The sequence below is a fragment of the Mixophyes fleayi genome, chromosome 9 (assembly GCF_038048845.1).
Source record: "Mixophyes fleayi isolate aMixFle1 chromosome 9, aMixFle1.hap1, whole genome shotgun sequence".
Taxonomy (NCBI): Eukaryota; Metazoa; Chordata; class Amphibia; order Anura; family Limnodynastidae; genus Mixophyes; species Mixophyes fleayi.
The window spans coordinates 25,090,865-25,114,200 of NC_134410.1; the positions used below are offsets into that span (position 1 = coordinate 25,090,865).

A 23,336-nucleotide genomic window follows, 5' to 3' on the forward strand; every position below is an offset into this window, starting at 1 on the left:
CCAGCACTAACTGCATTAGCAATTTGTCTAGCTTTTTAGTGGGATAGGACCAGAAGGGCTAACTTTCGCTCCCCACGTGCATCAATGAGGTTTGCGTGCCCATGACCCTGTCACCGGTTCACTGGTTATCCTTTCTTGGACTACTTTTGGTAGGTACTAACCACTGCATACCAGGAACACCACAGAAGACCTGCCATTTAGGAGATGCTCTGACCCAGTCCTCTAGCCATCACAATTAGGCCCTGGTCAAAGTCGCTCAGATCCTTACGTTTGCCCATTTTTCCTGCTTCAAACAAATCAACTTCAAGAACTGACTGTGTACTTGCTGCTTAATGTATCCCATCCCTTGACGGGTGCCCTTGTAACAGGATAATCAATGTTATTCACTTCACATGTCAGTGGGTTTAATGTTGTGACTGGTTGGTGTGTATACTATCAGGGATAGTAATATCCCTTTGTGTAGCTATACAATTCACTTAGGCTGTTGCCTAAGAACACAGCCATGAATAAAGAATGGTACCAAAACATCCTTCAAGAGCAACCTCTCCCAAAATATCCAAGAACAGTTTGGTGAGGAACAATGCCTTTTCCAGCATGATGGAGCACTATGCCATAAGGCAAAAAAGTGACAACCAAGTGGCTCGGGGATCAAAATATTGAAATTTTGGGTCCATGGCCAGGAAACTCCCCAGAACTTAATCCCATTGAGAACTTGTGGTCAATTCTCAAGAGGCGGGTGGATAAACAAAAAACTACAAATTCTGACAAACTCCAAGCATTGATTAGGCAAGAATGGGTGGCCATCAGTCAGTATGTGGCCCAGAAGTTGATTGACAGCATGCCAGGTCTTCAAAAAGAAGGGTCAACACTGCAAATATTGACTCTTTGCCTAAACTTAATGTAACTGTCAATAAAAACCTTTGACACTTAAGTAATGTTTGTATTTTATTTCAGTATACCATAGCAACATCTGGCAAAAAGGTCTAAAAACACTGAAGCAGCAAACTTTGCGAAAACCAATACTTGTGTCATTCTCAAAACTTTTGGCCATGACTGTACCTGCTGCTAGCAGTGTTCTATGGCTCCCAATTTCTGAAACTGACCTTAAATTAGTTGGGAAAAGTGTTAGCAAATGCTCTTCTCCCTTTTGGGCACCTTGCCATATTTGTCTGGGAACTGAAAGTACCACATAGTGGCGGAGAATAACTATAATTATGTAACAATAGAATATAAACATCACCTGTACATCAAGCTGTGTATGTGTTCCAAAAACCGCTTAATCTTTTAGTTACATTAGAACATATCTCCTCTCTTTCCTGCTGCCATTTCCTGCTTTACCCTACAGACAGACAATCTATAGACGGAGTACAGTTTATTGTATTGAATGGAGCACCGTGACATGCCGTAGCAGCCAATCAGATTTTTACTTCCATTTTCTAAACTGCTATAGAAAAATGGTGCTTTGTCATTTTGGTGGATTTTTTTTGCAATAATCATAGCTATCCTGACGGATGCAGAGTTCCGTCACAAGACGGCACAAACCCTCCACTTAGCACAGCAATAAACTGTACCAGGTATGTATGCAAATTAGACCAGGCATGTATGCAAATTAGACCAGGCAAATTCAGCATGGATTCTCTTAGTGTAAAAGAACAATCCCTCCCAACACAGTGACTCTGCAGAGATGACGTTTGAAATATGTCAAGAGGATAGGCCTACAATAAGTGTCTTCTCGACAAGTCTGGATAAATAATACATATATGTTTTATTTAATACATATTGTATTTATAACACACACAAATCAATGTATAACATAGTATCATTTTGTGTTCCTTCCATCCCCAGACATTACTATAGAGAGTTGAAATGACATTTTTGACACCGATCAGACCAGTCGCTTCTACTGTGAACCTTAAAAGAAAAAAAAAACATGTAGGATGGCTTGTGGGGGATGTCCTGAATGTACATTAAACATTTCTGTCATAAAAAAAACCCAAAACATTTAAAGTGATCTTTTTTTAGGGGTAATCTACAGAAAACAAGATAACAGACATAGAACACATATGGCTGTTATGTATATATAAATTAACCGTTTTCCAGAGTGGTTCGAAAAGCAGGACTGGGCACTTTAGGGGAAGGTAAAGGGTTATATTGGAGGTGTCCTGTAGCTTCCAGGATAAAAAATATTCTTGCATGACAGCACAGAAGAATATCACATTTGTCGAGCAGCAAAGCATTGTGGGAAGAGACTAATGAGTGGCACATAGGTATCTGAGGCAAAGGGTGGGCAGCCATGGACGGAATGAGCATGGGGGTCAAGTTGTCCAAATTGGTCTTTAAATGTGTATATTGGTGTGTGCGCACATACACCACTTTCTCTGGCACTGTCAGTAGACGGCAGAACCCGAGTTATCACATATTTGGCTGTTCCTCCACCTGGGAGGTATTTGGTGGCTGTGGGAATCTCCAATATTTAGGATGCATTAAGAGCCATATCAGGAACCAAGCCGTCATAGGGGGCTTCTAAACACAAGGCCGTAGGAAGAGACAGGTAGGGTATCCTTCATATAAGATGAGTGCAAGTCGGGGGTCCGTGCAGTCTAGTCCTGGGGACACGAAGAAAAGTGCTTCTCCTTCTGGAAAGAACAGTCACAGACAGGTTGCTGTAGATAGAAAGACAGAAAATTTCTATTAATTAATTAAGCTGACCACCCCCCCCCCCTTCTGTACCATGTGTGGCACCCATATTTACCCTACACAAAACTTCCCAATATCTCTTCTTTACTCCCTTTCAATTATCCATATACACCTTTCCAATATATTCTCACTACCCCAGCTGACTCCAACTACCCCATGCCAACTCACACACTAACACTTCACTACCTAATGTAACACAACCATTCCAATGATGTAGTACAAGAACGCTTGTAATGTAACACACTGCTCCTTCTACTACCACAACCTCCACCTACCTCAAGCACTCACCCAATAAATCATTAGCCTATGTAATACACCAACTACCCCAGACACATTCACCACAACGCCTCATTGTCACATGCAACATCTCACCTCAAACTACCCCAGAAACTCTCCCAATAATTCACTAGCCCATGTAATACCCAAACCTCTAACTACCCCAGTATTCTCCAAAAAACATACTAAACCCACGCAACACCCAAATGTAACCCTCCTCCATGGTCTCTCTACCACATGTAACGTCTAGCACTACCAACTGCCAAAAAATATCTGCCCAAGAACCAACTACATCATGTAAAACATCAACCTTCCAACTACCCCAGGTAGTCTCCCAATAAACACATTACCCCAGGCAATACCCCAATAGCCAACTAGCTCACACACGCCTTTTGAATATCTCTTCACTAACCATCCACCCACAGTTAACTATGAACCCTCCTAATAACTTCTTACCACATACTATCCTACACACTAACACCCTCCCAATTACCCCTCTGCAATCCATGTTCTACCCACCTTTAATACATCACCTAAACATTCCCAATATCTCTTCACTCCCCCATGGAACAGCCCCCATCCCCATTTATGCAACTCAAACAATCCTAGTAAGTCTTCACTACCCCATGTAATACCCTAATGTAGAACTGGACAAATGCCAGTCACCAGGTCAACAAACCCCCCAAAAAAGCGCTCCGACAGCCAGAGCAGGGGGTGCTGCTTATATGCAGAAACACTCCGTCATATAAGTAGCAGCTGCCAGCAGTTAGTCTGTAGAGGCAGGTTGTAAGGAGGGCACAATGTTCACTGATGTCACCATGCGTCCCGCTCACTACAATTCTTAACTGCCGCTTACATTATCAAGGGTATCGAATGAATGACAAGTCAATGCCAGGGCATGGCTTATGGGATACACACTGTGTGAGCACCTGTTGCTACATGGTGGCACATGCTGGATGCAGTGGATTAATTGGTTGACATAGTGAGGACATTAACTGGTATACTGTGGGGCACTGGCTGCTATACTGTGGGGGCACTTGATGGTATGTGGAATCATTACTGCAATCTCATGATGGCACAAGCTGGAACATGGGAGCAATGCTACAGGAATACTGTGGGGCACAGGTTATTATATTAAGTCACTGGTGCCGACATCTGCAGGCTGGTATGTAGGGACATTGGTGTTATTTAGGAATTAGAACCACAGCAACATCCTAAGTTGAAAATAAATATAGAGCGCAGCCAGGGGAAACAGGTTAGCTGGGCGCGAGCACAGCCAGGGGAGAAGGGTTAGCCGGGCGCGAGCACAGCCAGGGGAGAAGGGTTAGCCGGGCGCGAGCACAGCCAGGGGAGAAGGGTTAGCCGGGCGAGAGCACAGCCAGTGGAAACAGGTTAGCCGGGCGAGAGCACAGCCAGGGGAGAAGGGTTAGCCGGGCGAGAGCACAGCCAGGGGAGAAGGGTTAGCCGGGCGAGAGCACAGCCAGGGGAGAAGGGTTAGCCGGGCGCGAGCACAGCCAGGGGAGAAGGGTTAGCCGGGCGCGAGCACAGCCAGGGGAGAAGGGTTAGCCGGGCGCGAGCACAGCCAGGGGAGAAGGGTTAGCCGGGCGCGAGCACAGCCAGGGGAGAAGGGTTAGCCGGGCGCGAGCACAGCCAGGGGAGAAGGGTTAGCCGGGCGCGAGCACAGCCAGGGGAGAAGGGTTAGCCGGCCGAGAGCACAGCCAGGGGAAACAGGTTAGCGGACTAGACGAGAACAGAACCAAGGGGGAACAGGCTATCCAGATAAAAGTATAACCAAAATAAGCTTACTAGAAGGGAGTCATGCCACACAGCCACGACCGCAACTTTAACTTGTTTACTGCCAGCATTTCTAGCCAAAATGAATTCAACCCATGAAATATACCCCTTATCTTACTCTGCAAATTGGAACTTTTACAGGAACACCAAATATGTGCAGTTTATTAAAGGTTTGGTGTCATAACATACATAAACACGTTTTGTTAATATATCTGTTGAAGGATGGGGGAGGGTTCTAGTTTCAAAATATACAAAAAATAAATAAATAAATACATCACTGGTGCATCAGCGGGTGTTTCCATAATGCATGGGGACAGTGAGCTCAACGAGAATGTCTAACTAACGAGCAGACGTCAAGGTGATGATATTTACAGGTGCCTCCCAGCTCACCGAAGATTTTTGGCCACTGAAACTCTGTGCCTAAGAGGATTTTACCGTGATGAGTCCCTAAGTGAGGGATAGACATGGCTGTAAATCCTACACCAATGGCACCAAGAGGGTTAATAACACGTGGCATGACATTTGTGACACCATTTCATATGAAATGTAACCTAACCCTAATAAGCTTCTGCCTCAAATTCTACCTTACCTTTCTGATCCACAAGCAGAACCAGTCCCAAAGTGTCTGTAACTGCTGCTAATTACCTCTCTCGCTGTCTTAGCAGTTGCATTGCTGCCTGTTCTGCAGTTGCGTTCCATGCATGTGCCTTGTGTGTCGCGGGGAGGCTTCTCCATATTGGATCCCAGATCCCATCCTCTCCGGATCCAGCTCCCCTGAAGAACATGAGGGAATTGGATGTTAGGAACAGAGGGTTTGTCATTTGTTCCCGATTTTTTTCCACTAACTCTTTAATGCGGAAATAGTATCAATATGCTTCTGCATTAATAGGATTAGTGAGGATATGCTCCTGTAACTGATTTACATCATTCAGTTACCCTGGATTTCTGATAAAAGACACGGAGAGCTCTAGAGATGTACAAGAAGAACTGAAACATTTGTGCCTATATAAATAAACCCCGGCACTATTCGTTCCTGATCAGAATATATACTCCATATCTATATCCTGCAGTGCAAACTCCTTTTATTCATCTTTAGTGGTTAAAACATTGAGGGTCTGATTCATTAAGGCACGCAAAACGCAGGTAAAGCGGGAATACGCACGTCCATTGTCACCTGCAAGTGGATGTGAAGGAAACGTCTCTTACTGAATACGTGTTGGCTAACCTGTGGCACTCCAGGGGGTAAATGTATCACACCCCGGATTTTTCAACTCGCCGCGCCGCTATAAATTTTAGCTGTCAACTCGCCGATTCCCGGCGAGTTGAAAAAAAAACTGGGTATAATACATTTACCCCCAGGTGTTGTGAAACTACAAGTCCCAGCATACCCTTCCAGCAATAAGCTGGTATATATTGGCAAAGCATGCTGGGACTTGTAGTTTCACAACACCTGGAGTGCCACAGGTTAGCAAAGTCTGTCCTAGATCATCTTTTAATTTCAGTGTAAAAATAAAGCTATAAAGTACTTGTGTGCTACATGAAAAAACAGCCAGTATTTTCTGTATTTGCAAAATAAAAACTCGTTTGCACCCCTTGCATTGCAACATGGTTCTCTCCAGAAAACTTGAGTAAGAAAACTTTCCTTAATAAATGAGGCCCATAGTCATTTATGAAATAACATTTAAAAGAAAAAAAAAAAAGTATTCTTTCCCCATGAAATACATGTATCATGAGGTTATTAATGTCTACTGTACATAAAATACATTTTTACAGTTACTCCTGATTGCAAACACATGTTCTAGCATTCATACTCGACTGTCATCACTATCACTCGGCACCTGTAGCTGGTGCAAGTGATATGGCTGAAAATCACCTACCTGAGAGATGCCCAGAGTTTTCATTGGGCACTCTACTTTGACACGCCCATACTCTACATTGACTATGTGCCTAGGCCCCTTCCCTCTCCTGTTCACCCAATGAAATCGTAGGTTGTCGGAAATGTCATTTGCATTCAAAGATGAATTGGATGTACTTATGCTCACTGGTGTATAGTCCGTGTCTGGGAATGCACAGTGTAATTTTACGCAAAATATGGCAGCTATCAGTATCTACGTTCCTTATGTTCCTGGCCCCAAGAACATAATATTGTATTGTGACAAATGTAAAAGTAGTGCCTAACAAGACGCATTTTGACCTAACTCAAGGGTAAAATTTTCGGCAACCACTTTTGAGAAAAAATTAAAATAAATTTTTTACAGTACAGAAGTATAAATGCTAAAGGCACGGCTTTGGGTGCAGGCTGTTATTTTTTGCATGACTGCCATAATTCGGCCAATATGGATCTGCAGGTGGCATCACCTGTACCAATGAGTGAATACTCCAAGAGGAGTTGACTACACCCACCTGAGCATTCTACAGAACTCCTTTACCTTGAGGTAAAGGTCTCGGAACATTGGGGTCATCACAGTTCTCACAGATAAGCAGAGAGAGTAAATTCTGGAAACCGTGAACATAAAGCAATTTTATGTTTCTAGCGGACCAGTCGACTAATCACAAGAGGCAGCCATTCTGTGGTGATAAACACTGCTCCTGACAACGTGACCTATCAAATCACTAGGAACTAAGGTCTCTGTGCGCTGTATTCAGGTGACTGGCATGGGTGAAACTACTGCCAAGCACAAGTTTACTACTTTGTGTTGGATGCTGGACCTCTCTCACATAATCATCTGTTATAGGCACACAGCTCACCTGAGTTAGCTAGTTAACACAAACTACACAGGAAGTCCTTTTCATTTTAAACAACCATTCAAGTTGTATAGAAATAAACCATACAGACATACTGTAGCATGCTGGTGTTATGTAAAGACTAGCGACACACCGGTAACGCTCACCCTTACCTGATTCTATTTTACTTAAAATCGTCCGAGCACATTTCAAGAAAGCTTCTTCCACGTTCTCTCCAGTTAGCGCGCTGGTTTCCAAAAACATCAATTCTGGAAAAATGAAGAAAAATACAAACATTCATAAAACTTGTTAAAACACAAAAACAAAACATTAATTTATGTTTGGTGAATAAACATTTTATTAAATAAGTTATAACAGCAGGCATTATAGACACGGATGTGACAATATAGCACATGCTCACAAAATCGTATAACACAATGTCACCTATAATGTAAGCATTTTGGGATGGGGTGAAGGAGCAGGCAAGAGAACATACCAAGAATTCCAAAACCACTGGACCATGTTACAGAGGTCATCTTTGTGCAATTCAGTCCCCTTTGCCAGATGGTACTGTAGTTATTTGGCTTATCTATATGCATATTAATGTACTTATTGTTAGGCTAGGTACACACTGGTTTGATGATTGCACGAAAAACCTTCAATCAGTTGACATCCGATCGTTTTGTCAGATATCGGGTTAATGTGTATAGTGATACAATGTCGTCCCAAAGTGTCGCATGTCGGCTCATTTGGTTGGTCGTACGGTTTAATATTTTCTGACCAACCGCGACCGATCATGTGTGTATGCACTCATGCTCACGATCTCCATATAGTATCCACAGTCATGCTCACGATCTCCATATAGTATCCACAGTCATGCTCTTTTCAGCCGATGCTAGCGATGAATGTCCCAGTGAATACATGTATAGAGTGCTGTAGAAGGAATAATTAATTTGTTCGTTCTGAGACAGAATGTTTCATTTCAAAGTCACAGAAGCTAACGAAATTCATTAGGACAAGTGGATAGCTATAACAAGGTGGTTTTAATCAGTGTGACAAGACTGAATGAATATTGTGCTGTCATTCTCTGATGACTACAGGACCAGATGAAGAGCACAGATCTGAAGGTAAATCATGTCAGTGTGTATGGATGAAACGTCAGACTGATCGGACCTTCAGTCGTAGGTTCAATCGTCTGAGATAACACGTGGGTCGGAAAATTCTTCAGTGTGTACCTAGCCTTACTGAGAGTACTACTCGCTGTACAAAACCCAACAGGGGAACAGTTAAATTATCACTGGATCTTCAATTTGCTGTAATTGTTTTATGGGCTGGGTTAGGTTCTTTTCATAGAGAGTAAAGTCCAGGTTGGCAATAATGCCCAGTAAACAACGTTTCAGACCAGGGAGAGATCTCCATACGATCATTCATGAACTTCAAAATCTGTTGCCAAAAGTCTGACAGGTGAGGACAAGACCACTTCATGTTCTCAAACATCCCCCGCTTAAGACGAAGGCCGGCTATACCTCTGCAATGTAATAGTGTATAATAGGAAAGAAGTACGATACTTCGTAGCATTCTCTAGGGAAATTTAAATTAAAACAAAAGTGTGTATTTGGAAGGGGGGGGGGGCGTAGTCAATGGCGACCAGCAGGTGTGATATTCATAAAGCTGACACAGCCACATTTATAAAAGTGGGCCATATTTGCTCTGAATTGTGGATATTTTTGCAGATGGTGACCACATGTCAGCTGCTCGGAGTTCATTGAGGGGATTATGGACCTTATTCGCAAGTAGATGACAAATACATCTTTTTTTACCATGTTTCTTCAAAAAAAAAAACAACCAAAAAAAAACAACATACAAATTACTGCACGTTGAACACCCCTATAGCTCATACACAGCAAGGTCAATTTTGAGGGCTGAACCAGTACTCATAGGAATGCAGCCTATGTATTCACTAGAAACCTGTCACATGACTGAGGTACTTCAAATTGTTCATGAGGCACTGGCTGCTAGCACATGAATTTGCTGCATCCTCCTGAATTTTGATTCAGTCAATAAAGGTGCACTGTGAGGAGTTCTTTTTTCTATTATTCTTTGGCTCATATCTCACCATTTTCTTGGGCAAATCGGGACGCCTCTAAAAATGTCACCTCTCGTTCCGCATCCAAATCCTTCTTGTTTCCGCATAAAATGATGATGATGTTGGGGCTGGCCAGTGTCCTGGCATCAGTCAGCCAGTTGGTCAGTGAGTTGTAAGTCTCCCGACTAAAAGGGAAATATAGGAAGGATATCAGCATACAAAACACTCAGCATAGATTTCAAGTCATAATTTAATATAGCAATCACATGTTCTTTACATAATTGAACCTAACACTCAATAGCGGCCATCTTCCTGGCCACAAGACTATAGCAGTCTTTGTCAGATCAATCGTTAGTTATTGTTAGAAGAATTCTAAAGTAGAGCGGTGAACAGTTATAAATATTGTTTAACCTGACTGTGTTCTCAGACAGATATAAGCAACTATGCGGTTTCCTTAGATTACCACTCCTATACACAAACGCCCAGACAGTTTCCGCCTAAGACAGTAAAGCTGGGTACACATCTGTGCAATTATCGTGCAGATCACACCATTCACAACCATTTGTTCAGATACTGCAAGAGAATGGCCGCTCCCACGATCATGCTTTATCGTACCAAAACACATCGCATCTGTTGACTTGGTTTTATAAACTTCCTAAAAATCACGATCAGCGATGTCGGGCAAATGTGGAAGTGTGTACTCACTCACGACCAGCAGCCTAGGCAGATATCTTTAGAGTGTGTACAGAGTCAGGAACTTTTCAGCACATGATTATGACAGATGAAGAGCACAGTTCTGAAGGTAAATCTTGTAGGTGTGTATGCATAGTCGTTGGTACAATTGTTACAGAACTTGCATCTGAAGTAAGACTGCATAGGTGTGTACCCATCTTAACTGCTCTACATGCCCTGTGCTGCCATTCAGTGGCAAGCATACAGTGCCGGATTAAGGGAATGGAGGCCCCTGGGCTAAGTGGGCCCTCATTTCCCTCGTGAGTCCCATTCCCCCGTGAGGCCCCCCGTTAGCCGCCCTCTGACCCTAGCCACTGGCTTTTGCTGCAGAAGACATGTACGTGAAAAGTGCAGGGGTTGGGGGAATGATACCAGGTGATACTACTCCTTTAATTTAAGTACCTAAAGCCACAAACACAAAAGACATACTTCTTTGTATACTGCCAGAACGCTCCTGAATCTATGTTCTCCCTCCCATTGCACTGGTAGGACATGACAGCAGTAAGAGGAAAAACTAACCAAACCAGAAATTTCAGAATTCTTAAAACAGTCAAAACGACAGGTAGATTCTGCATGATTATCAATCAGGAAACGTGAATTTCCAATCACATTTATCACAATACAATGCGTTTCATTATTAACGGCCTCGTTAATTGAACTGGCATCGTTAAAATGATAAGTCACACCTTAAGTTTCTTGTTTTGTTTTTTGTTTTTTAAGTTAAATGTGCAAAATAGACCTAAAAGTATGATCTATAAATATAACCCCTATCCTATCAATACTTAGTTAGATACAATTTAAAACAGGGTATATCTAACTTGTAACTCTCCGGAGTCTAGGTTTTCAGTGCCTACCACCAAGTGACATAACAGACTAGCACAAATATCTATTTCTGCTAGTCAGCTTGAACAGCTGATGATAGCGACGCAACGGTGGAGCCGGGCATATGCAGAGGAAAAATATTAGTTAGAAACACTCCGCTAGAGAGTGTATCTAACCAACGACTGAAGATAGCATAAGGGCTATATTTGCAAAGTAGACCACTGTCAATCCCAGATTCCAATTATTGCACAGTATAATTATCAAACAGACATGGTAAGTGCAGGAGAGGTCAGAGATTACTTGTGGAGTGCAATTATTGCAATTTATACACCGTAAATCTGTATATGAATTCTCTGACACATTAAAGCTGCACTACCACCTAGTAAAAGGTAGCATCTTATGATTGTGGTTTGTGATTGGTCCTCTCGCGCACACCTACCCTCATGCCAATTTTTCGGCCAGGACTGCAAGAGGTACAGAGGAGCACTGGAAAAAGCGGCTGCACGGTGCTCCATCCAGGGGGGGGAGGGTTGCCCCTGTACTACCACTCATTGCTAAGCATTAGTGCAGCTTTATTTCAACTACCACCCAAACTCAGTTACCCAACATTAGATTGCAAGTTCTAAAAGGGCTCAATCTGCCTGATATACTGTGTGTAAAGCATTGAAAACACCTCCAGTCTTTAACAGAATACAAGGTACATGGTATTAGTCTAACTAGGAGAGCTCTAGTATTTGTTGCACTAGGTGGCCATCTAGTGAAAAATTCAAGAATTACATTTTGGAAAAAAATTAAAAATTGATATTTTAACTTTTCAGGACTGAAGAATTCTACCGTTATTTTAATTCAATTCCTTAGATGGAACCCACCATTCATCCACTGGAATGAAGAATAAGACCAAAAAAATCAGGATAAGATATAGCAGAGTCTGTTACTTTAAAGAAGGAGAACACTGTGGCAAGGAGAGGAACACGGTCAATAAGGGAGAAAACTGCTGCTATTTTGTTCTTAAATACAAGATTCACTGCTTCTGTATAAGTAAAATTCACTAGAGTACAACTGTCAGTGAAGGACTTAACATACAAACACCCCTAAATATAAGTAGTACCCTGGCAGTGATATAGTGAAGGGATTAAAATGCAGAATAAATTATATATCAATGAAGTCTGACATCACAATCTACAAATTATAACTCTTTTCTGCACAGAAATGTATAGGTATATTATTGTCTAACTTGTTTATAATTAATTTAGCGTTGCTAAGCTATTTTTTGTTTGATAAATTACTTTTAGAAATGGCAGCATTATGATAAATGCTGAACAAAACATTACTCCCAGTGGTACCAGCGTCACCATTAGAAGATCGCTGGGAGAACACAATGCAATGGAGACTTGGACGGAGTCCACATCTTGTGCAACAGGAGTTAAGCATGAGAGAAACGGTTATAAATCGATTTACTTTCAAGTGACAATTCCGACGCTGGTATACTGTGGCATTTATTGCCCTCATTCACATCATATCGGTCAGAGTTGGTGAAGAGATCTTTCGATAAACTACACATTATATGCTCTTAACAAGAGCACGGTAGAGGTCGTACGTCAGCTTCCAAGAACAGGATTTAGAGTAATTATTAACTCCAATTGCAACACCAGAACCAAAAAAACAGGTCTAGCAGGAGCCTTTGTACACATACAATTGGCGGCGACTAACAGGACACAGAGTGCCCAGAATTAGAGAGACTTGCTGTAAAAGCTGAGATAACTCCTTGTGGTATCTTTATCAGAGACTTAATAGGTGCAGCACAAACTCACCTTGCTATGTCGTAGACTAGCAGCGCCCCTGCTGCTCCTCTATAGTAACTGCGGGTAACGGATCTGTTGAGAAGAGGAAAGAATTAGCCCATATAGAATCATATTCTCAGAACCCATCTGTGTACGGTACATTTACACCATGGTCTGAATCTATACTGTACAAAAAAGGGAGAAATTAGATCACAGTATTCCATTCTGTGCTCTGCAAGGATGGTGGGGGGAGAACAGACTGACCCTGATGGACAAAGGAAGGGGGGGGCTATTATTATTATTCACATGGCGCCACAAAGCGTCCGCAGCACCGTACATAGAGCATGGACATAACAGAGCCGGCATACTGAGCAGTACATAGACATAGTGCAATTAAAGCCAACTCATCTGAGAACGGGTGCATAGGGCAAAGAGGTATAAGTGAATTCTAGAACGCTTAGAAGCCAGGAAACGGAAGGAGGTGAGGTGAGAAGTTACCTAAAGCAAGCTGAACATGTGCTCAGCAGTGTGGGCGAACTAACAGGATCAGAGCAATGATGGAGATGTGAAGGCAAGAGAGAAGAAGAGAACCAAGGGCAGGGACCAAGAGTGGAGGTGGAAAAGTGAGGCTGGGGAGCCGAGGGCTAGGTAACAGAAGGAGAACGACAGGAGGATAAGAGGGCCCTGCTCGAGGGAGCTTAGAATCTAAAGGGAAAGGCAGACTGACAGGAGACACAAAGTGGGGAGTCGGGGTGAATGTAGGAGTGAGACATGTTCACCAGATAGGAGGTAAAGCGGCGTTCATTGGCTGACCATAGAGGGCGGGAAGGAGATGAATGGAGATGAGGTTGGAGATGTAAGAAGCAGTGGAGTAAGACAGGGCTTTGTAGGTGAGAGGGAGGTGCTTGAAGAGGGTTCTGTAATGAAGGGGGAGCTAGTGCAGTGCTTTAAAGAAAGGGGAGGCCGATGTAGACCAGCGGGAAAGGAAGATAATTCGGGCAGCAGCAATGAGTATGGACTGAAGAGGAGCAGGTCGGGTGCGGGGAAGACCTGCAAGGAGGAGGTTTCAGCAATCAAGGCAGGAGATGAACAGAGAAAGGATGAGAGTTTTGCTGGCATCAATGGAGAGGAAGGGTCTAATACAAGCTTTATTGCGGAGATGGTAGCAACAGTATTGGGTGAGGAATTGGAAATGGGGTGTGAAGGAGAGGGAGAAATCAAGGAAGACACCCAGGTATCAAACTTGGGGAAAGGAGGATATGTTGGTTTTACCAATAGTGATGGAGAGGGTGGGAGGGGAGGAAGGAGGTCTTGAAGTCTTGAAGGAGGGAAGACCGAGTTCATATTGACCATGGTAAGTTCCTTAAGTGATGGGACATCTAGGATGAGATGGCAGAAGGCAGCATGACACCTTAGTGTGGCGGGGAGGGGAGAGGTCAGGAGATGGAAGGTAGATCTGGGTGTCCTCAGCATAGAGGTAGTACTGGAGGCCAAAGGAGCTGATAAGATCCCCCAGTAAAGAGGTGTACAAAGTACAAAAGTATAGGCCTGAGGACGGAGCCCTAAGAGACTCATACGGGAAGTTAAGAAAATGGAGGGGGGGGGCAGCCCGAGATTGAAGCAGAGAAGCAGCGGTTAGAGAGATAAGAGGTGAACCATGAGAGGACAGTGTCAGAAAGACCAATGGTGCGAAGAGTGTGCAGCAGGAGAAAGTGTTGTAGGCTGCAGATAGGTCCAGGGGGCTGAGAAGGGAAGAAGGGAGTAGTGGCCTTTAGAAATGGCAGACAGAAGATTATTAGTGACTTTAGTCGGACAGTTTCTGTGGAGTAGAGGGGGCGGAAACCAGATTGGAGAGGATCAAGGAGGAGTTGTCGGGTTATTCCTTGAACTTGCTCTCTACAGCACAAGGGAGGGCCGAAACCATTGCCTGGGAAAGGGGCATGTCCTGCTTCCTTATATTAACAGGTAATTATAAAGGTCAGGTGATTTTTAGGTATCCATAACTTAATAGGAGATTAGGCACAGTTCCAGGTAGGTCCAAGTATTTGGAATTAGGGGTAGGGGATATGAAAGTTTAGGACGGATGTAGGTGAGACCTTATACAACATACCTAAATCTCTCCTGTCCAGCTGTATCCCAGATCTGCAGCTTAACTGATTTACCACCAACATTCACAATTCTGGATCCAAACTCCACACCAATTGTGTGATTAGAGTCTTGTTTAACTAGGAGACAAAGAAGAAACTGTAAAGGAGAGGGAGGCAGAGAGCGCTCCTGTAAACGGTAACTGTGAGTAAGGCAACAATAAGTATGACCCCACAGATGAAGAGTAACCACCATACGGTGTAATAGCTTTTCTGAACCTTAAGGACCTGTTAAAGAGAGATCAACGCTTCTTTTTTACGGATGGCAACCGGCTTAGCACCTGGGTTATACTAGGTTTAGGCTGTGGTTAACTTACCAAATAACAGGATGGTTTTCATTGCCTCTTAGAGACCAGCCCAATTTTTAATGTTTTGACGATACGTCTATTTAACCAGGAATAACTGTTATGGTTTTTTTTTTTTAATGTCTTATAGAAAACTGTTAATGGTTAAACTTGCATTTGTTATTGTAAAATGAAATAAAAGATTTAACATTAAACATATTGGTATGTGTTTCAAAAGTGGCAAACATCCCTCTCTTACTAATAATGACCTTGATTCACAGAGATAACTCAATGGTTCCAGACAGCTGGGAGTTTAGTGTTGATTATATGTCCTGTAAATATGTGCTAGACAATGTTTTGGTTCTAAATATTCTTGTTTAGATTATTATCGTTTAAAAGTTTTAGTGCTGTAGAGATTATGTAGTGTAGTTTACAATCTTTTGCAATTATTCATTAACGAATGCAAACAGCAAATAAAACAATATGTAATACACATCACTATGATACAAATAATCACTTTGAACCAGACATAGTGCTAGAGCACTGACATGGCAGGTAAAGTACCTTAAATAGATGCACTATACCAACAACTGGACCTGCAATTCACACCACTATGGAACCCATCTAGGCCCCGAGTCATTAAGGAGCGCAAAGCAAAAAAAGGAGCAAGTTTGCTCCTGGACAAACCAATGCAAGGGGTGCAAATTAGTTTATTATTTTGCACATAAATAAAATAATGGCTGTTTTTTCATCTAACAGACAAATACTTGATAGCTTTATTTTTACACTGAAATTTAAAGTTGATCTAGGACATGCCCTACCCAACTATACATCTGTCCCAACATTTTAAATTTACCTCCCCCTCCAGTGCAACATGGTTTTGCCCAGGTGCAAAGTGCTTTGCTCTCCTTAGTGACTCAGGCCCCTAGTGTTTTAGAGTGGTGCTAAACTGAAGTTTACTCTGTATCACTCATGTGTAAATCAACAATGCTTTTATCTATATCAGTTCCAGGAAGATAGGCTACCGTTTATATGCACACACACCTTCATACAAAAGTAATCCCGTGATGGTGCTTAAGAACAATGAAAGCAATTCAATATTCCATGCAGGAGAAAATAATCGGAGCACTCTACTCACGATAAATACAACAAATACGTTTATTCCACTCGATAATAGCAGTAATACAAACATGTTACAAACATGTCTGGCTGTCACCCTCGACTCCTCACTCTCTTTTGCCCCCCCATATTCAAATTCTTCCCCCAATCTTGTCGCTTCCAACTACATAACATTGTCCGCATCTGGCCCTTCCTATCTCAGGATGCCACCAAAACCATTATCCACTCTCTCATCATTTCCCATCTTGATTATTGTAACCTTCTCCTCAACGACCTCCCCCACTCCCACCTCGTTCCTGTTCGCTCTATACTCAACGCGGCTGCAAGACTTATCTTCCTTTCACCCCGCTCTTCCTCCCCTCTCTGTCTTGCCTTACACTGGCTCCCTTTCCCATACAGAGTCCTCTTTAAATGCCTCACCCTAACCTACAAGGCCCTCTCCAAGTCCACTGGCTCATATCTCTAACCTCTTCTCCATTCACACTCCCACCCGTTACCTGTGCTCAGCCAATGACTGTCGCCTCTCCTCCGCATTGAATACATCATCCTACGCCAGAATTCAAGATTTCTCCCATGCTTTCCCCTCCACTGGATGAGCTCCCTCGCACCATCCCTCTGTCCCCTAATCTGTGCACCTTCAACCGGCACTCAAAACCCATCTGATCCTCAAAGCCTACCAGCCATCAACCTTCTCCATCTGTCTTCTCCTCCTCAATCTTTCCTGTTCACGCTCCTCTTGCGCCTGATCACCTCCACTGACTCCTCTCGTGCCTGCTGTCTGACCTCCCCTCTTAGTATGTAAGCTCTTACGAGCAGGGCCCTCCTCCTTTCTCTCTCAATACCATGTCTTCTTCTCCAACGTTACTGTACTTGCTATGCTTGGAGCTATTGGAGTCTTGGTTTTACTTGTCTTGTTCTGTACTGTTGTACACTGTATGGTCTAATGTTCACATAGTACTTTGTATTTTGAACGGCACTGTGGAAGCCTTGTGGCGCCATATAAATCAAGATTAATAATAATAATGTTAGTCCATAAAAGAGTAATACAGCATCTGTAATTTTTATCAGCAGGTCGTCGTAGGTTCATCGAACACACCAACTACGGTTTTGTGCTGACCTGGCTCTTTCTCAAGGCATGTTAAGCATGAGACATTAGCAAGTCAACGCTAAAAGGTTGATGTATGTACCAACAGTGACCAGCTGAACATAATCTCAAAGGTTGTATAAAGTTTTTATTGTTTAATGTTTGTATTACTGCTGTAATTCAATGGAATAAAAGTATTTTGTGTGTTTATTGGGAGAAATGTTTTTAGTCTGTCCAAACAAATTTTAATTTTGTCTTTTACAGAACAGAGATGTAGTTATTTTGGTAGCATATTGGAATAGATATCTTTTGATTTGATGGACTTTATGAGGGAGATTTAAATCAACGTTATGTGCCTTTGTGCCATCGTCTCCGAGTGTGTCCACGGAACAGTCTGCGGAGACACTCAGAGACTATGTCCGTCCTGAAGTCTCATTTTTCCTCACACCCAATAGTGTTGTGCAGTAAAATGAGTGGAGATTCCTTACCCTACTAAGCAGCAATGTGCGGTGATATCCGACAGCGCATTGCGATGATTTAAATCTCCCGCAAAGTTTAGCAGGAATTGTAAAGACATACACTTTTACATGAATCTTCCAAAAGTTACTTTTAGCCAATCAACTTTAACTGGCGACATCTTTTGAGTATATGGATATCAAATATGTGTATTTTTTTTAGTTTTTTTTTTTTTTTAAAAAAAAGGTCAGATATAGTTATAAGTCCCAAAACTTAGCTTTTGTATTTCATGCTGGCGATTAAGATAGTTTCTGTGTACACAAATCCTTAGGATAGGCATACCTGGGTATAGGGCCCAGAGTGGAAGTACGAAATCTGGCATGGTGGCATCTTTTCTGTGGCTTTAGGACCCCACACGCATTAATGTCACAGAGAATATGGGATATCATTTTGGTGGGCTGGGAAGGGACATAGTGAGAGACAGTTCTGCGGAGTCTGTTGATTAACTTTTTAAATAACTTTTGGGGGACCAGGTCTCTACCGAGGGTACCTGATTCATGTCTCAAATATCCTCCGCATCAATAGATCCCATGTAATAATAATTATAACAGCTAACAATCAATCGCTACTGTAAATTAAGCGCTACGGAATATGTTGGCGCTATATAAATAAATGTTGATGATGATGATTATCTATTAAAGCAAAGCAGGAATGTAGGGGAGATCAGATCCCCCTTCCTTGACAAAGACGCCACACAAGCTGGTGGACGCAACAGGGACATGAAACGGACATCACTGTGTTTACATAGCAACCCAGTGCGGAAGATCCTAAGGCACAAGTAGGTGCTGAGAGGTGGAAATGGTGGTGCCCAGACACATCGTTGGGAGTAAGAGCATGGTGGCTCAATGGTTAGCATTGCTGCCTCACAGTGCTGGGGTCACAACAGTGCCCTATGGAATTTCTGTTTTCTCCTAGTGTTTGCGTGGATTACCTCCAGGTGCTCCGGTTTCCTCCTATACTTCAAAAACATACTGGTGGACTAACTGGTTTCTGACAAGATGGACCCTAGTCTGTGTGTACAACGCTGTGTAATGTAATTGCCACTATATAAATAAACATTAATAATAATAATTTTGATCCACCTGCTCTTTAAATGCCATTTACAAATGGCAGTAAGGGCTTCATTGAAGTTTGAACTGTTGGTTGCGCAAGATGAGCAGTCAGGCTATTAGATGATGTAAAGTATGAGAGAGCGCGGACTGTTCTTAGGGCAATGTTTAGAGTTGGGATTAGATAATAAAACAATTTGGTTAAATCTAGCTTTCGTTTGATTTAAGTATTTATATATTTGGACCAAATGAGTCAAGCAACTTAAATGACAGCCGGCTGACAGCGAAAAGCAACAAGTTGCGTCCATGATCTATTTGATATTTGTAAATCTGCCCATAGTATAGTTACAGAGCAGTACATGAGATCAGTACACTCATCCAAAAAAACACACAGTGTTCACCCAAAACACCCATAAAACTCTTTTTGCCTATTCAGCTGCTTTATAATACGGTGTCATAGAGGCCTGGAGAATACACCAGCAGGAATGTAATAGCAGACTGAGGTGAGTATCTTGAAAAAGTAGGTGGTTCTACCTGCTGGACAGAATGCAGATTTACAGGAAAAACAACTGACTGGAATTCTCCTTTAACGCTGAGGCTCTGAGTCACCACTAATATGTAGAGAGGGCAGGCAATGAAAGCTACACCACAAACTACCAGACACCTTCTTCATTAGCAAACATAAACCACAAATACTACTGGTTATTTATGAGAAGAGCAACTTTATGACTAAAACATATCTCTCTAACTATACAATATTTTAAACAGCTATTTTAATTGTTATTTATTCACATAAACACTCGTTAATACTTACATTTGCTCTCGATGAACTGGTGGAGCAGGCAGGACTTCCCTGTTCCTGCACTGCCAATAACAAGGAACTTGAACAGAAAGTCTGAAACCACAAAGAAATATCAATGACAAACAAAATCCTTCTGTGTCACCCTGAAGTGAGCAGGATAGACGCCATGCCTCATAGCTCCCTTCTGTCCAGGTCACCCTACAGTGGGTGGGGCAGGCTCCATGTCCCACATCTCCCATTATTTGTCACCTTCATAGACATCATAGACCTCTACAGTTATGCACTATGGGTGAAACGATGGACCAGTCACCAATCAGTCGAGGTAGTCATTTAGTGGGCTGAATCCAATGTATCCTATCAATTCTAATACAGTCCTCAATAATATAATTGGTCTGGGAGAGCCTCAGTGATGACACTGGGTTGCTAGCAAATTGACAGCCTCCATACTGGACGCATACCTCCACAAAATGGACGCCTCACTGTCTTTAGGTGACAGGTCAATTGTAAGAGTTCCAGTGCCAGAAAGCAAGTGCAGTGTCCACACTCGCAAGATATTTACCAAATAAGCAAAATATAAAATACCCGAAAAGGCACATAACATCAGGGTAGCCCTGACACAGGGAAGGACGCGTTTAAACACAAAATTGTGACACAAAAAAAAAATGCTATTCAACATTTCCATAAATGTCACCTAAGGAAAAGGGCCGCTATTAAATGTCCTACAATATCCCTTACAGCTCAGACCTGCAAATCTGCAAATATAGAGACAGATCTGAAACGGTTATATTACGCTGCAGATAACAAATTTGGACACTACAGATAATGCATTTGGACACAAAATATCTGTCCACACAGGCAAAGCAACAGAAATTACAACACAGACCTTTAGCAACAACATTACTTTAAAGTCAACAAATATTTTACCAACCCCACAAGATCAAAATATTTCAGGGTCAATCATCATCATCGACTGTCTGGCACCATTGAATCTTTGGCACCTTAGAAATAAACAATGATGATGGTCACTCCACTGTCTCCATCACCAAGACATCATCATCACCCCACAGTCTCCATCCCGGAGTCATGATTAACTGTCACGCAACAGTTTTCATCCCCGCAACATTAATATCACCTGTCATCCCACAGTCTCCATACCCTGCAACATAATTACATGTCACGCTACAGTGTCCATCCATGAGACATTATCACCTGTCACCCCACTGTCTCCATTGCTGACACATCATCACTTGTCTCGCATTGGCTCTATCACCTCCTGTCCCCATTCCTGAGGCATCACCTCCTGTCACCCTACAGTCTCCATCCCTGAGACATCACCTCCTGTCACCCTACAGTCTCCATCCCTGAGGCATCACCTCCTGTCACCCTACAGTCTCCATCCCTGAGGCATCACCTCCTGTCACCCCACTGGCTCCATCCCTGAGGCATCACCTCCTGTCCCCCTACAGTCTCCATCCCTGAGACATCACCTTCTGTCCCCCTACAGTCTCCATCCCTGAGGCATCACCTCCTGTCACCCTACAGTCTCAATCCCTGAGGCATCACCTCCTGTCACCCTACAGTCTCCATCCCTGGGGCATCACCTCCTGTCCCCCTACAGTCTCCATCCCTGAGGCATAACCTCCGGTCACCATACATTCTCCATTCCTGAGACATCACCTCCTGTCACCCTACCGTCTCCATCCCTGAGACATCACCTGCTGTCACCCTACAGTCTCCATCCCTGAGACATCCCCTCCTGTCTCCATCCCTGAGATATCACCTCCTGTCCCCCTACAGTCTCCATCCCTGAGACATCACCTCCTGTCCCCCTACAGTCTCCATCCCTGAGACATCACCTCCTGTCCCCCTACAGTCTCCATCCCTGAGACATCACCTCCTGTCCCCCTACAGTCTCCATCCCTGAGACATCACCTCCTGTCCCCCTACAGTCTCCATCCCTGAGACATCACCTCCTGTCCCCCTACAGTCTCCATCCCTGAGACATCACCTCCTGTCCCCCTACAGTCTCTATCCCTGAGACATCACCTCCTTTCCCCCTACAGTCTCCATCCCTGAGACATCACCTCCTTTCCCCCTACAGTCTCCATCCCTGAGACATCACCTCCTTTCCCCCTACAGTCTTCATCACTGAGACATCACCTCCTGTCCCCCTACAGTCTCCATCCCTGAGACATCACCTCCTTTCCCCCTACAGTCTCCACCCCTGAGACATCACCTCCTTTCCCCCTACAGTCTCCATCCCTGAGACATCACCTCCTTTCCCCCTACAGTCTCCATCCCTGAGACATCACCTCCTTTCCCCCTACAGTCTCCATCCCTGAGACATCACCTCCTTTCCCCCTACAGTCTCCATCCCTGAGACATCACCTCCTTTCCCCCTACAGTCTCCATCCCTGAGACATCACCTCCTTTCCCCCTACAGTCTCCATCCCTGAGACATCACCTCCTTTCCCCCTACAGTCTCTATCCCTGAGACATCACCTCCTGTCCCCCTACAGTCTCCATCCCTGAGACATCACCTCCTGTCCCCCTACAGTCTCTATCCCTGAGACATCACCTCCTGTCCCCCTACAGTCTCTATCCCTGAGACATCACCTCCTGTCCCCCTACAGTCTCTATCCCTGAGACATCACCTCCTGTCCCCCTACAGTCTCTATCCTTGAGACATCACCTCCTTTCCCCCTACAGTCTCCATCCCTGAGACATCCCCTCATGTCCCCCTACAGTCTCCATCCCTGAGACATCCCCTCATGTCCCCCTACAGTCTCCATCCCTGAGACATCACCTCCTGTCACCCCACAGTCTCCATCCCTGAGGCATCACCTCCTGTCCCCCTACAGTCTCCATCCCTGAGGCATCACCTCCTGTCCCCCTACAGTCTCCATCCCTGAGACATCCCCTCATGTCACCCTACAGTCTCCATCCCTGAGACATCACCTCCTGTTACCCTACAGTCTCCATCCCTGAGACATCCCCTCATGTCACCCCACAGTCTCTATCCCTGAGACATCCCCTCCCGTCACCCCACTGGCTCCATCTCTAAAAAACGGTCACCCCACAATCTCCATCTCCTAGACATGATCATCATCTCATCTCCATTCCTGAGACATCATCACATATCGTCCCACTGGCTCCATCCCTGACACAACATCACCTGTCAGCCCACTGGCTCCATTATTAAGACATGTCCTATTAGACAGCTCGATATAGCAATCTCACCGTATGTCTCAGACATGATTTCCTGTGGGTTAGGCTGTCCAGGGCCCTCACCTCCTCCTCCGGCCCCGGTCTATGTTCTCTCTTCCTCAATCTCTCCTTGGTGCTTCAAGATGGTCGTTACGGCTTCACTCACAGTTCCTGCCCATACTACGTCTCCTGCGTGATGACAGCCGGCCGGGATAGAGA

The 23,336-nt window shown here is 43.7% G+C and overlaps 1 protein-coding gene across 1 annotated transcript; it reads right to left on the bottom strand.

Annotated features, from left to right (window-relative positions):
• Positions 1–1,746: 1,746 nt before the first annotated feature.
• Positions 1,747–23,302, bottom strand: LOC142102272 (ras-related protein Rab-4B). Its single transcript, XM_075187021.1, has 8 exons — positions 23,151–23,302; positions 19,923–20,003; positions 15,023–15,137; positions 12,943–13,005; positions 9,608–9,762; positions 7,665–7,760; positions 5,413–5,541; positions 1,747–2,663 (listed from the first exon to the last, which is right to left on the bottom strand). Exons 1-7 carry the CDS (start codon positions 23,164–23,166, stop codon positions 5,426–5,428), a joined length of 642 nt encoding a protein of 213 aa, XP_075043122.1. The 5' UTR covers positions 23,167–23,302; the 3' UTR covers positions 1,747–2,663; positions 5,413–5,425.
• Positions 23,303–23,336: the final 34 nt, after the last annotated feature.

Bases quoted from the DNA above. Each gene is read 5' to 3' on its own strand.
- LOC142102272 (XM_075187021.1), bottom strand. The intron at 15,138-19,922 runs GTAAGTATTAAC...TTTGTCTCCTAG, and splicing joins CCAGTTCATCGAGAGCAAAT to TTAAACAAGACTCTAATCAC. The intron at 5,542-7,664 runs GTAAGGGTGAGC...CATGTTCTTCAG, and splicing joins TTTAAGTAAAATAGAATCAG to GGGAGCTGGATCCGGAGAGG.